The 11,635-nt window shown below is 63.5% G+C and overlaps 2 protein-coding genes across 2 annotated transcripts; one reads left to right on the plus strand and one right to left on the minus strand.

Moving 5' to 3' along the window:
• Nucleotides 1–2,262: 2,262 nt before the first annotated feature.
• EMIHUDRAFT_435722 (hypothetical protein) lies at nucleotides 2,263–3,426 on the plus strand. The gene has a single exon (XM_005774159.1). It carries the CDS (start codon nucleotides 2,302–2,304, stop codon nucleotides 3,217–3,219), a length of 918 nt encoding a protein of 305 aa, XP_005774216.1. The 5' UTR covers nucleotides 2,263–2,301; the 3' UTR covers nucleotides 3,220–3,426.
• Nucleotides 3,406–8,583, minus strand: EMIHUDRAFT_463777 (hypothetical protein). Its single transcript, XM_005774160.1, has 18 exons — nucleotides 7,723–8,583; nucleotides 7,298–7,655; nucleotides 7,126–7,221; nucleotides 6,648–6,830; nucleotides 6,473–6,574; nucleotides 6,148–6,342; nucleotides 5,975–6,091; nucleotides 5,646–5,945; nucleotides 5,488–5,562; nucleotides 5,377–5,409; nucleotides 5,242–5,299; nucleotides 5,104–5,162; nucleotides 4,831–4,969; nucleotides 4,603–4,757; nucleotides 4,194–4,273; nucleotides 3,885–3,938; nucleotides 3,778–3,817; nucleotides 3,406–3,707 (listed from the first exon to the last, which is right to left on the minus strand). The coding sequence occupies exons 1-18, from the start codon at nucleotides 8,565–8,567 to the stop codon at nucleotides 3,651–3,653; spliced, it is 2,946 nt and encodes a 981-aa protein (XP_005774217.1). The 5' UTR covers nucleotides 8,568–8,583; the 3' UTR covers nucleotides 3,406–3,650.
• Nucleotides 8,584–11,635: the final 3,052 nt, after the last annotated feature.

Below are 11,635 nucleotides of genomic sequence, written 5' to 3' on the forward strand. Positions count from 1 at the left end.
CTTGCCACGAGGGTGAGAGCTGAGACCATAACCCAGCGACAGGTCTCTCTTGCCCGTTCTGAGTGCACATCAGCAGCACATCAGAGGGAGTGAGGGGGCCGCCACGGCTGGGGTTCGGCGCGCGGGACCGTGGTCCGCTCCGCTCCGGGTCTGCGACCAATCCTCGTTCAGCGCGTGCGATGCGTTGCGATATGGGGGAGCCGGGAGGGGGGAGGGAGTGAGGGGGCCGCCACGCGAGGGCTGGTGCTCTAGGAAATACCACCACTCCATTGCTCTTACCATTATACCACCCTCCCCCCAGGTGCCAGGAGAATCAAATAAGTTGTAAACCACCCATTTTATCAGTAAATCGTCAAATGGCCAGCACTCTGACACTCTGCTCATTCGCCAGAGCACGCAGCTCCCACGCAGGGACCAGTTCTAGTGGCTGCTATGGCCTATGCCACATACACATAACTCGTTTCAAACTCGGTGTCGTACCACCGGCCCGACGCGCTCTCTCACAATTAGCGACGCCGGCCCACAAGCTCAGAGATCCGGATTTGAGGGTGGCTGGCTCATCTCCACTCTCATGTTTGCGTTCGTGTGGCTTCTCGCGTGGGTGCCCGAGGCCAAGGCCAACCTCATGACGGGCAAGCCGCTGTCCTCAACGCAGCCGAGGTCGATAGCACATTCCAATGCCACCGACGGGCTGCTGGCGCCAGCCATGCAGGCTGGCCGACCGCATCCGGGTTAGTTTTTGCAGCCCCGCTCGTCGCCGAGATCACGGTGCAGGCGTCTCCTGGCGCTGGCCCTCTGTGCACCCTCCCGTGCCACCATAGCTGATCCTGCGAGAGCTCATCCAGCCATGCTCGTTTCTGCTGTGGAGATCAAGGACTGCTTTGTGCGTATGGCGGAGTCATGCTTGCTCGACAGCTCCTCGAGCACGCCCGGCAGAGCCTCCCTCGCCGCCTCCACACTGTCGTCGCTGTGCGCGATTGCCATTCGCGCTATATGACTGCGAAACTCGGCCAGGCCCATGGTTGTGTCGGATCCGAATGTGATCACGCCCCGCAGTTCCTGCTTGTCGAGCTTGCCATTCATGTCGACGTCGAGCTTGTTGAAGAGTTCCTTGATGCTGACCGTGTAGCCCTCCGTGACGTCGTCGAAGTGCTGCTGCTTGCGACGCAGCGCGGCGGCGGCGGCGGCGGCGGCGTATTCCCCCTTTGGACGCACGGGAGCCATTCAGGGCAGCAGCGCCACGACAGAGCGAGTGTCGCCCGTTCGGCGTATTGCAATACTCGACCGACGCGCGACGACCGTCGTAGATCTATCTGTGGCTTGCGTCCTTTTCGAGCTTTGAGAAATATTACGAAGTAAAGTTTAACCGAAAACGACTCAAGTGGACACAAAGACAAGTATAAGGTGGGGAAGACCAAGTCAGTGATTCCCAAACATGCGCTTGCAGGGTGATCACAAAAAGGAAAAGTCAAATGCCACCGCTCAGCGCTCATGTTGAACTGCATGTGAACTGCCCATCCGCATCCCGGGGTGCTATTTCGGGTGCACTATTGAAGATCCCTCACACCAAGATCGTGCAGGGCGGAGACACATGTCCCTAAATCCCATCTCGTCTCAGAGTCGTTGTGCGTTTTTTAATTTTACGGCAGTTTGGGGAGAGAGAGAGAGAGAGATTTTTATTAACTTTTCTTGCAGTTTGGCTAATTCCATGGCCCAGGGGCTGCCCTGGCCCAGGGGCTAGTTAGTGCCATTTCACTCTGACACGCTAATCTTGAAAACGTCTCCAACGGAGCTCCGTGTTGCGTCCAGCGCCCTCCCCCGCGTCTGCGGCCATGGCCGATGCTCCTAGTATGAGAGGTCATCTCTCTCTGGCTACCGCGAGAGCGACCCAACTCGTCGACATCGTCCGATGGTTGTGCCTCAAAGTCAGCCTTCGGAGGCTATCGTGGGGTCGAGCCGGCGGCGGCTGTGACATGTGGTTCCACCACCCCTCGTAGGCTTTGCCTCTGACCGCCACCGTTCCCAGGCTGCCTAATGGGATGGAAAGGAAGGCTGGGCGAGCGTATAGAAGCGTGCTCGACCTCGTCGTGGCAACCACGCAGGACATTCGTTTTTGGCGCAAGAGAAGGAGAGGTCAGTGTAGTATTACAACTCAGGTGAAAAGTGACTAATTCCGCCCGAGTACATGAACATGAACACAACACCGAAAGGACGTCGCAATCATGTGACGGAAAGTGCGCTCCTCCTGACAAAGTGCGCTCCCCACCTCTCCTGGTCCTTCCCCTCTCTGGTCGTGGTGCGATGCTGTCGACCGCCCTGCTGCACCTCTGCCCGCTCGCGGCCGCCGTGCCGTCACCGACACCGTGTGAGTGCGGTCGCTCGGATGCCAAAGCTTCCACGTGCTCCGTCGAGCAGTTCCTCGACGCGACGTACTTTTGGGACTCCGTCGACCCAATCCCTGTCGACCCAAACTGCGCCAAGGACCCATACTCGGCGATGGGGTCTGAGATTATTCAGGGCTTCAAAACTTCCGACGACGGCAACTACAGCATCATTCAGGGCCCGTCCCCCTTTCCGCCGGGCACCTGCGGTTTGCGCTCCTCGTCAGATCCGCGTGTGTTCGGGCCGCACTTCTGGAAGACGTTCCACACAATGGCTGTGAACTATCACTCACCACCGACCAAGGCTGCACTCGGAGCTTGCTCCGCCTTCATCAAGGCCCTGCCTTACATGATCCCCTGCACTCACTGCGCCTGGGACCTAGGACAGTTCATCCAAACGAACATTGAAAACAGCGGCAAATACAACGAGACCTGCATGGGAGCTACCTCGGAGCATTTTGATGAGTCCTTGTGCTTTGCACCCGAAGAGGCCTGCAAGTCGCAACGCTCGCTCGTCAGCTTCTTTGTTCGCGCGCACAACAACGTTAACAGCCACACGAACCCGTGCCGACCGCGCTTTACCATCAAGCAGGGCTATGACATGTACAAGAACTCCTCGCCAGACTTCTGCGCGCGTGACATCGTTTGGGGCTCGAAACAGATTTGTGGTGGCGGGTACTGCGCCCCGCGGGGACCGTGTGAAGAGATGGTTGGGCCGGTAGGAACCGGGACAGGAAGCGGGCCTTCGGAAAACGACTACTTCGGAACCGACGAGACAGAGGGTTGCACCCTCGACACTGCTCTTTCCTGCGGCAGCGTGGCCTGCAAGGCGGCGTGAAAAGTGCTATAAGAAGAGAGGGGGAGGATAGACAGTATATGATAGATGCGATCGCCAGCTAGGCGCCCAAGATAGAGGCCCATTCCGAATTAATTAACAAGCTGTTGAGAGAGAAACAGAGATTCTTCTCTCTCTCTGTCGCAGCTGCCTATCTGGAAGGCACCGAGAGGTACAAAATGGCGCAAATGGTCAAAATCAAAGTTTTGTAACGCGAGCTGTGCCACAGTGAAATGGAACTAGCCTTTATCATCCGGGTGCACGCGGTGGGTCTGGACTTTCCTGACACGCGACGCCCCCGAATGCTGCAAGAGACGGGGGCAACAGAGCGCGAGAGGCCCGCCCAGACGGCTCGGCGGCATCGGGCGCCCGACCCGCGGCGCGGGACGCGGCGGGGACAGGAGGGCGAGCCCCGCGGCGTTGTCCCCTCCCCTCTAGTCGGTCGCCTCCTCCTCGGCGAGGCGCGCGGCGAGGATGGCCTTGGCCGTCGCCTATTCTCCGCCAGCTGTCGGTTTCTGCGCGAGTTCTTCTTGTCGCGCCAGCTCTGGTCTTAAGCGTCGCCTCCATGCAGAGCGCCTCCTGCTCGTCCTTGACGCCGCACCTAAAAAAGAAAAAAAAACAGGTCCGAAAAGGAATACAGCGCCCCCTGCTCGTCCTTGACGCCGCACATCTTTGGGAGGAAGGAGTCGTCCTCGAACTGCGCGACGCCGAACGGCGCGAGCCTGCAGTGTGAATGCGCCAACACCATCGGGGCGGGGCGACGGCAGGGCGCAGCGTCTCCAGAGCACCGCGAGAGTGAGAGCGATGCGAATACCGCGAGCACGGCTCGACTACTACGTGTCCTCTCGAGCGCGACGTGGCATGCAAGAAGACGTCTTCCGCTTCTCTAAGCGGCGCGAGCCCCGTTCGCGCGACGCGGCCGAGATATGGGGAGATATGGGGAGATATGGGGAGATATGGGGAGATATGGCGCGAGCCCCGTCCGCGCGACGCGGCCGACGAACTGCCGCAGCGTGTTAGCCGAGTGGTTGGCGATGAAGTCGCGGTCGACGAGCACCTGATGGAGAGTGAAATGAGTGAATGAACTAGCTCGTGTCGTTTGAGCGCGAGGACGGACGACATCGGAGGGATGACCTGCTCGTACTCTCGGGTACTCTCGGGTACTCTCGGGTACTCTCGGGTACTCTCGGGTACTCTCGGGTACTCTCGGGTACTCTCGGGTACTCTCGGGTACTCTCGGGTACTCTCGGGTACTCTCGGGTACTCTCGGGTACTCTCGGGTACTCTCGGGTAATCTCGGAGGGGTGGCCTGCGCAGAAACAAGGGAGGCGACTCTGTCCTCCGACGCCTCTCCGAGGTGGTGGCCGACGCTACATCGACGAGCACCGACGTGCAGGGCACGTTGGCGCCGTACGTGAAGTCCTTGGTCACGCCGCAGACGGCGAGCGCGCCCTTCTCCATCTGGTCCGCGACGTAGTTTGTGTAGGCGATGTCGCCCTTTGGGTTGAGCGACGGCTCGAGCGGCATGTGCGCCGCCACGCCTACCGACAGGGGGCATGGCGACGCTCGGGGCTCCCTTCCTCTCGGCTCGAGCGTGCGTGTGCGCTTCCGCGCCCGAGAGGAGCAGCGAGCGCCACGTGTCGTCCACCGGCAGCGAGTCCACCTTTTTGAAGTCGCCGGTCGACGGCACCGACCGGTAGAAGGCGCCGTCGAACTGGTTGACCATTTGCGGCGCGAACTTCTTGAGGTGCGCCTTGGAGTGTTGTCGACGCGGGCATGAGTGAGAAAGAGTGCGTGGCTGCTTCTGAGGTGCGCGCCTTGGAGTTGGTCGACGCGGGCAGGAGTGAGAAAGAGTGAGTGCGTGGCTGCTTCTTGAGGTGGCAGCGCCTTGGAGTTGACAACGCAGTCCTCGGGGATCTTGAGCAGACCCGACGACTCGGAGAGGCCTACAGACACGGACGTCTCGACGCTGCAGGAGCGAGACCGTGTGCGGGCAGCGGCGGGAGAGGGGGGGGGTGCGAGGACCCATGTCGCGCAGCTTCGCGGCGATGATCTCCTCGACGCGGTCCTCGCCCCCCTTGACCTGCGAGAAAAAGAATTCTTTTGGCGCGGGAGAGTCTCGACGTCCCACCTCGGTTTCTGTGCTCAGAGTGGCGTGACCTTCTCCGCCTCCTTGCGGATGTTGCTCATCACCTGATTCAGTCATGCAATCAATAGACTCAATTCAATACACGTCCTTCATTCGAAGCTTGAGGGTGTGTGGGACATCACCTTCTCCGCGGCGGCCTCCTCCGCCTCGAGGTCCTTGTTCAGCTTCTTGAGCGACGGCATCTCGGCGATCAGCGCCTAGAAGACAGAACCCCGCCCACCAATCTTTCTTTTTTCTTCGTGGGCGGCGGCATCGCGGCGACCCGCGCCCCGGACTGCACCATGATCTGCTTGTGCGGCTGCGCGGACACGGTGAGCGTCATGCCGGGGAAGTGGTGCGCGTTGCCCAGCAGCAGCTGCTCGGTCGAGTACGGCGGGAAGATCGCCTTCTGCATGTTCGTCGACGGCGTGCAGAAGGCCTTGATCAGCGCCGCGTCGCCGCACTCGCACAGCGTCTGGAGCATGTAGCTCGCATAGTGGCGCAGCGTCGAGTGCGACAGCTTGGACAGGTCCGAAAAGTGGTCGTCCACCGCCGTCACCGTGAAGCCCGCCCGCTGAGCGTGCGCCGCGACGTCCTCCTCCTCGAGCCGGTCCTACAAGAACAAGAGACGGCGCGCGCTGCCTTGCAGGCGCGGCGTGTGGCGCCCGCGCGGCTCGTGAGATCCGCTCGCGCCTGCATCGAGACGATCGCCTGCGCGGTGTACGCCTTGAGCAGCAGCGGCTCGACCTGGAGGCGAGGTCACCCGAGATCGCCCGAGATGGCCCGAGATGGCCCGAGATGACCTTGAGCAGCAGCGGCTCCACCTTGAGCCGCCCCACGAAGTCGGCGAGCGCTTGCGCCGGCTCCTCGGCCTCGGCGACCATCGAGTGCGGCAGCGCGACTTGCCCATTCGCCTTGACGAGCAGCACGCCGACGTTGAGCTGCATCGACACGAGCTCGGCGACGCCGTCAGCGTCCTCGACGATGTTGAACCGCTCCTTGACGCAGTAGCAGCAGCAGTGAGAATGATTCTCACTCCCGGTGATGATTCTCATCACTACTGGTAGTGATGATGTTGATCCGCCCCTTAGTAGCAGCAGGACGGATCATAATGATGCTGGTAATAACGATACTGATGATCTCGATCCGCTCCTTGAAGTATCCAATCGGCGTCTGCAGGTACGCGGCCGCCGGCAGCGTCGCCGACATCCAAACTGTCTTATACGGCGCCTGTGGACATGTCTCGGACATGTCCCGGACGTGTCCCGGTCGCCGCCTCTCCAGCCCTGTGTCTTGTGCGCGCGTCGAGCATGCCCGACACCATCGCATGCGTGAGCGTGCCTGGCCCGAGCGCCTGCCCGCCGCCCTGGTCGGCGCCCATCGTCGGCTCGTCGATGATGAGCACCGTCTTGTGCGGGTCCATCTGCATCGAGAGCCAGGAGCAGGACGCGACGTCCGTCACGAACATGCGCGGCGGCCGAATCACCTGCGCGCCGACTCCGTGGTGAATCCGCTGGCCAGTCCTCTCATTGGCTGCTTGGGCACGAGCCGCCGATCACTACTAGACTGCTCGCCTGCCTGACGCTGGCACCACTCCTGGCATTGCTGCTGCTGCTGCTGCTCCTGCTGCTGCTACTACTGCTGCTGCTGCTGCTGCTGCTGCTGCTGCTGCTGCTGCTACTGCTACTGCTGCTGCTGCTGCTACTACTGCTGCTGCTGCTGCTGCTGCTGCTGCTACTGCTGCTGCTGCTGTTGCTGCTGCTGTTACTGCTGCTGCTCGCCTGCACGTGCCGCTTGCGCGCGCGCTGGTTCGAGAGGCCGCCCGTGGTCTCCTGGATCCGCTCCACGCCAAGCCGCAGCTTCTCCTCCATCTGAGCCTAGGAGACAGGGCCTCGCCCGCCTCGGAAGGAGGAGACGCCGCGGTGTCGCCGCTCGCCCCTCCGTCGTCTGTGCCATCGAGTTGGAGGTGGAGGAGCCGCGCAGGCCGCACAGCCAGGAGCAGGTGATCTGCTGGTTGTGCACCCACGCGAACGGGATCCCCATGTTGTACAGCGTCTGGGCAACCTCGAGGTTGACGCGGCGCGCGAGGCAGCAGAAGACGACGCGGTGCTCGGGAAACAGCTCCGGCAGCGCCGGCGCGAGCGACGTCTTCCCCGTGTCGGGGGGCGATCGGAGGAGGACGAGCTGAGGCCCGGGCCGCGCGACCGCCTTGAAGAGCTGCACCTGGGAGGGGTACGGCTGCAGGAACTTGGACGCGTGCCGAGCCTTGAACTGGGACGAGGAGAGCAGCGCCGGGTGCTTGCGCAGGCACCTAGTACCATACCCCCACAGTACCGAATCCAGCGTGGGTTCAGTCCCGCCGGTGGTGCGGCAGGCACTTGTGCACTGTGAACTTGACCTTGACCTTGAGCGCGGCGAGGACGTGGCGCGCGTCGGCGAGGATCTGCAGCGGCGGCAGCTCCTCGACCCCGTACCGCATCTTGTACTGCGTCTCGAAGATGACCACCGCGTCCGCCAGGTTGCGCACCGTCTTGTAGCGCGCCTCCTCCGAGTCCTTGTCGCCGTCGCTCTTCTTCTTGGCGAGCTGGCCGGCGGCGGTGCCCATCTCCTTGGCGAGCTGGAGCTCCCACGGCGCATCGAGCACCAGGTTCTTGCCCGGCTCGAGCGCCTCGAGCCAGCCCACCGCCCGGTCCCCAACCTGCACCTTTTTGAGCGTGTTGGACTTTGCCGCCTCGCCGTTCATGATCCGCATCACGTTGTCAATCTTGATCTGCGTCTTGGTGTTGACGCCGCCGCCGCCGCCGCCCTTGCCGCCGCCGCCGCCCTTTTTGCCGCCGCCCTTGCCGCCGCCGCCCTTCTTGCCCTTCTTGCCCTCAGCGGCCGCCTCCTCTGGCAGGTCGAGCGGCAGCGCGGCCAGCTTCGGCCGGATGTGCGTCTTGTAGCACCAGGAGGCAAAGTCGTCCATCTCGGCGAGCATGTCGCCGAGGAACTTGCCGTTCGAGTCGTCCAGCTGCATCTCGCCCTTGGTGCGGATCTGCGAGCACGCGCGCCGCAGCATCTCGGCGACCGTCTTCTTCTGGTACGAGAGCGCCGCCTCGATGTTCTTCCACTCCATCTTGTTGACCGAGTCCATGAGCAGGTCCGACGCGCCGAACCCCTCCGGCTCGGCCTCCGGGTCCGCGGCCGGCGCCGGGGGAGCGCTGCTGGAGGCGGCGGCGGACATTGTCGGCTGGTCGTCGCGATGAGACGACGCGGGCTAGTGTGAAAAGAGAATTTACGCGGCGGCGACGGAAAACCCGGAGCGCGGTACTAACCCTCGGAGACCCGTGTTTACTTTACGGCCCTTTCCCTGCGAACGCGCACCCCCGGGGCTAGGGCTCTCTAGCCCGCAACCCGATGCCGATCATCCGGCCCGCTGGGTGCGCTTCTCAGCTCCCCGACGAAGGTCTGGATTCGGGTCCAGGGCTGGGTGAGGTATGAAACCGCAGAACAAACTTCTAAAATCTCTCTCTCAGAACCGAGGAAGAAAGAAAGAAAGAAAACAGACAACCAAGGGAGGAGCCGGGCGAAAATTCTTTTCTTGCACGACACTGGGCAAAGAAAGAAAGAAACAAAGCAGACAACCCAAGGGAGGAATGGGAGGACGGCACGCCGCCACCACACAGGGATTTTAAGGAGAGGAGTGTGGTGCTAGCCATCGCCTACCCTAACCCTTGGTCGTCTGCCTCTTTCTATCTCCCTTCGCAGTGGTCCCTCGCCGATTCTCGCTGCAACCTTCATGCCACCTCGCGGTCGTCCCACTCTCGTCGTTCTCCCTCCTGTCGTTTCCTCCTCTGTCGCGTCGCTCTCATCTGCCTCGTCCTGCGACGCTGCCGCCGCCTGCCGGTCCCTTGCTCTCGCGGCTTCTCCCGCCTTTCGGCGCAACTCTGCCCTCCTCGCGGCATATTTTGGCCCCTCGAGTTTATCGAGCTCTCCTCGCGCGATGCTCCCAGCTGCGCGCCTCGTGCGCGCGGGTGAGGCCGTCGGCGCGGGCGCGCAGGCCCCGCGGACGTAGGCAAAGCGGCGGTCCGCGTAGCGTGCGCCGGAGGCCATCGGCGGCTGCCGGGGGACGCTGACGGAGAAGAGGCTGAGAGGCCGAGCTGAACCGGGCCGTAGGGCGTGTTCGAATCCTAGGGCGAGCCGCTGCGGTCGGGGAATGGACGAGCCCTGAACGTGAAAGTAGCGCAGACATGCCTCGCGTTGCACGCATCACACCAGTTCACACACTTCGCGGCGACGGACGGAGGAAAGGACCATGAAGACGAAATGGCGGAGGATAGAAAGTACGTGCCGAATCCTAGGTGGCGTACGGCGTGTTCGAAGGACCGGCACGATTCGGGAAGCGCGTCCCGGGAGACGCACAGGTAAAAAAAAGGATCCCAACGGAATCGGGCCCTGCGGAGAAGAGGAGATACGGACGAGGCCGTCGTGGCAGAGCTGAGGGGGTTATTCGAGGCGCTGTAGAAAGGAGCCGACTAGTGGACCTGTCGGGCCACCACCTAGGTGTTGGACCTGCTCGCTATGGAGCTGGCGACTCACTTTAGTGGCTGGAAGAAGCGCGATGTCATCGCGCGGTTTGAGCGTCAATCTAAACAAAATAGGTCAGGTCACTGGTTCGGTACGTTGTTCGGAGCAGGCCGCGCTAGATACAATGTCTTTCTTTTTTCTGTTAGATTACATTAATAATGGCTCGGTCACTGATCGGACTCTTCGAGGCAATTGTATCCAGCACATATGGGTAATGTGGACGGAGGGACTCGGTATCATCCGTAGCATTCTCACGATCTGGAGGGTTCCCTACCCCCAAGGCGCGGGAACCCACAGTGGTTCCTGTAGACATATGCCCAGTCGTTCTGTGTATATGCCGGCGCCTCGCGCAGTCTACCGGCCTCCGGCGGCCCGCAGCGCGGCCACCGCCGCCGCCGGCGGCGGCGGCAAGCAGGACGTGCACGACGCCGAACGCTCCGCCAACCGCGCCCGAAAGCTTGCGGCGCTCACCGGCGTCGACCGCGACGAGGCGGCGAGGTCCGCCTCTCCGCAGCGGCGGCCTGGCGACCAGGATCAGGCCGGAGAGCCGCCTCGGCCGGCGTCGTCGCCTCCCGATGCCGCGCCTGCTGCTGCGGCGGCTGCGCCGGCCACGGCGTCCGATGCTGCCGCATCGCCGGAGGCGGCAAGTCAGGAGCCGCCGCCACCGGACCAGGCGGCTCCGGCTGCGACAGGAGGCACGGCGGACGGAGTGGGCGGCACGAAGGTCGGCAGCGGACGCCGCAGCACTCCGCAGCAGACCCGGGCGGCGGCGCGGGCAGAGAGGCCCACCTATGTCCCTCCGGCACGGGCGCGTGCGGCGGCGGCGGCGGCGGCCGAGGAGGAGAAGCGGCGCTCAGCGCTCGAGGCGGCACGGCGCGAGGGGGCGGAGCGGCGAGCGAAGGAGCGGGCCGCCGAGGACGAGGCGCGAGGCGCGGGGGAGGGGGTCGGGCGGGGCGGGCAGGGGCGAGTGGCGCGAGGAGAGGTGGGAAGGGGAGGGGAGGAGAGGAGAGGCCCGGGCCGGCGAGAGACGGGCGACGGCTGCACGCAACCGCCTCCCTCCAGCACACCGCCACCCCCTCTCCGCCTTCTCCCGCGATCGCACGGGACCCGCCCCCCCCCACACCCACACTCCCCCCATCACCTGCATCCTCCCCACTCCCCACCGCGCAGGCGCGGGAGGCGCGCCGGCGAGCGCTCGCCGAGAGGAGAGAGAAGGCGGCGGCGGCGGCGGCGGCGGCGGCGGCGGCGGCAGCGGCGGCCGAGGAGGAGACACGGCTAGCGGCGCTCGAGGCGGCGCGGCGCGAGGGGGCGGAGCGGCGGGCTAAGGAGCGGGCGGGGGAGGAGTCCAAGCGCGCCGCTGCCCTCGCGCCAGTACCCTACCAAACCCGGTACCCAAACCCAATGACACGGAATAGGCGCGCCGCTGCCCTCGAGCGCGCGCGAGCGTCGCTGGAGCGGGTGAGCAGTTAGTTAGTACACAGTCGCTGGAGCGGGTGAGCAGTGCTGACCGCTGCTACTGACCTCGCACCCTCTCTCGCACCCTCTCTCGCACCCTCTCTCGCACCCTCTCTCGCACCCTCTCTCGCACCCTCTCTCGCACCCTCTCTCGCACCCTCTCTCGCACCCTCTCTCGCACCCTCTCTCGCACCCTCTCTCGCACCCTCTCTCGCACCCTCTCTCGCACCCTCTCTCGCACCCTCTCTCGACGGGGGGTGGGGATGAGCA

Source organism: Emiliania huxleyi (assembly GCF_000372725.1).
Source record: "Emiliania huxleyi CCMP1516 unplaced genomic scaffold EMIHUscaffold_32, whole genome shotgun sequence".
Classification (NCBI taxonomy): Eukaryota; Haptophyta; order Isochrysidales; family Noelaerhabdaceae; genus Emiliania; species Emiliania huxleyi.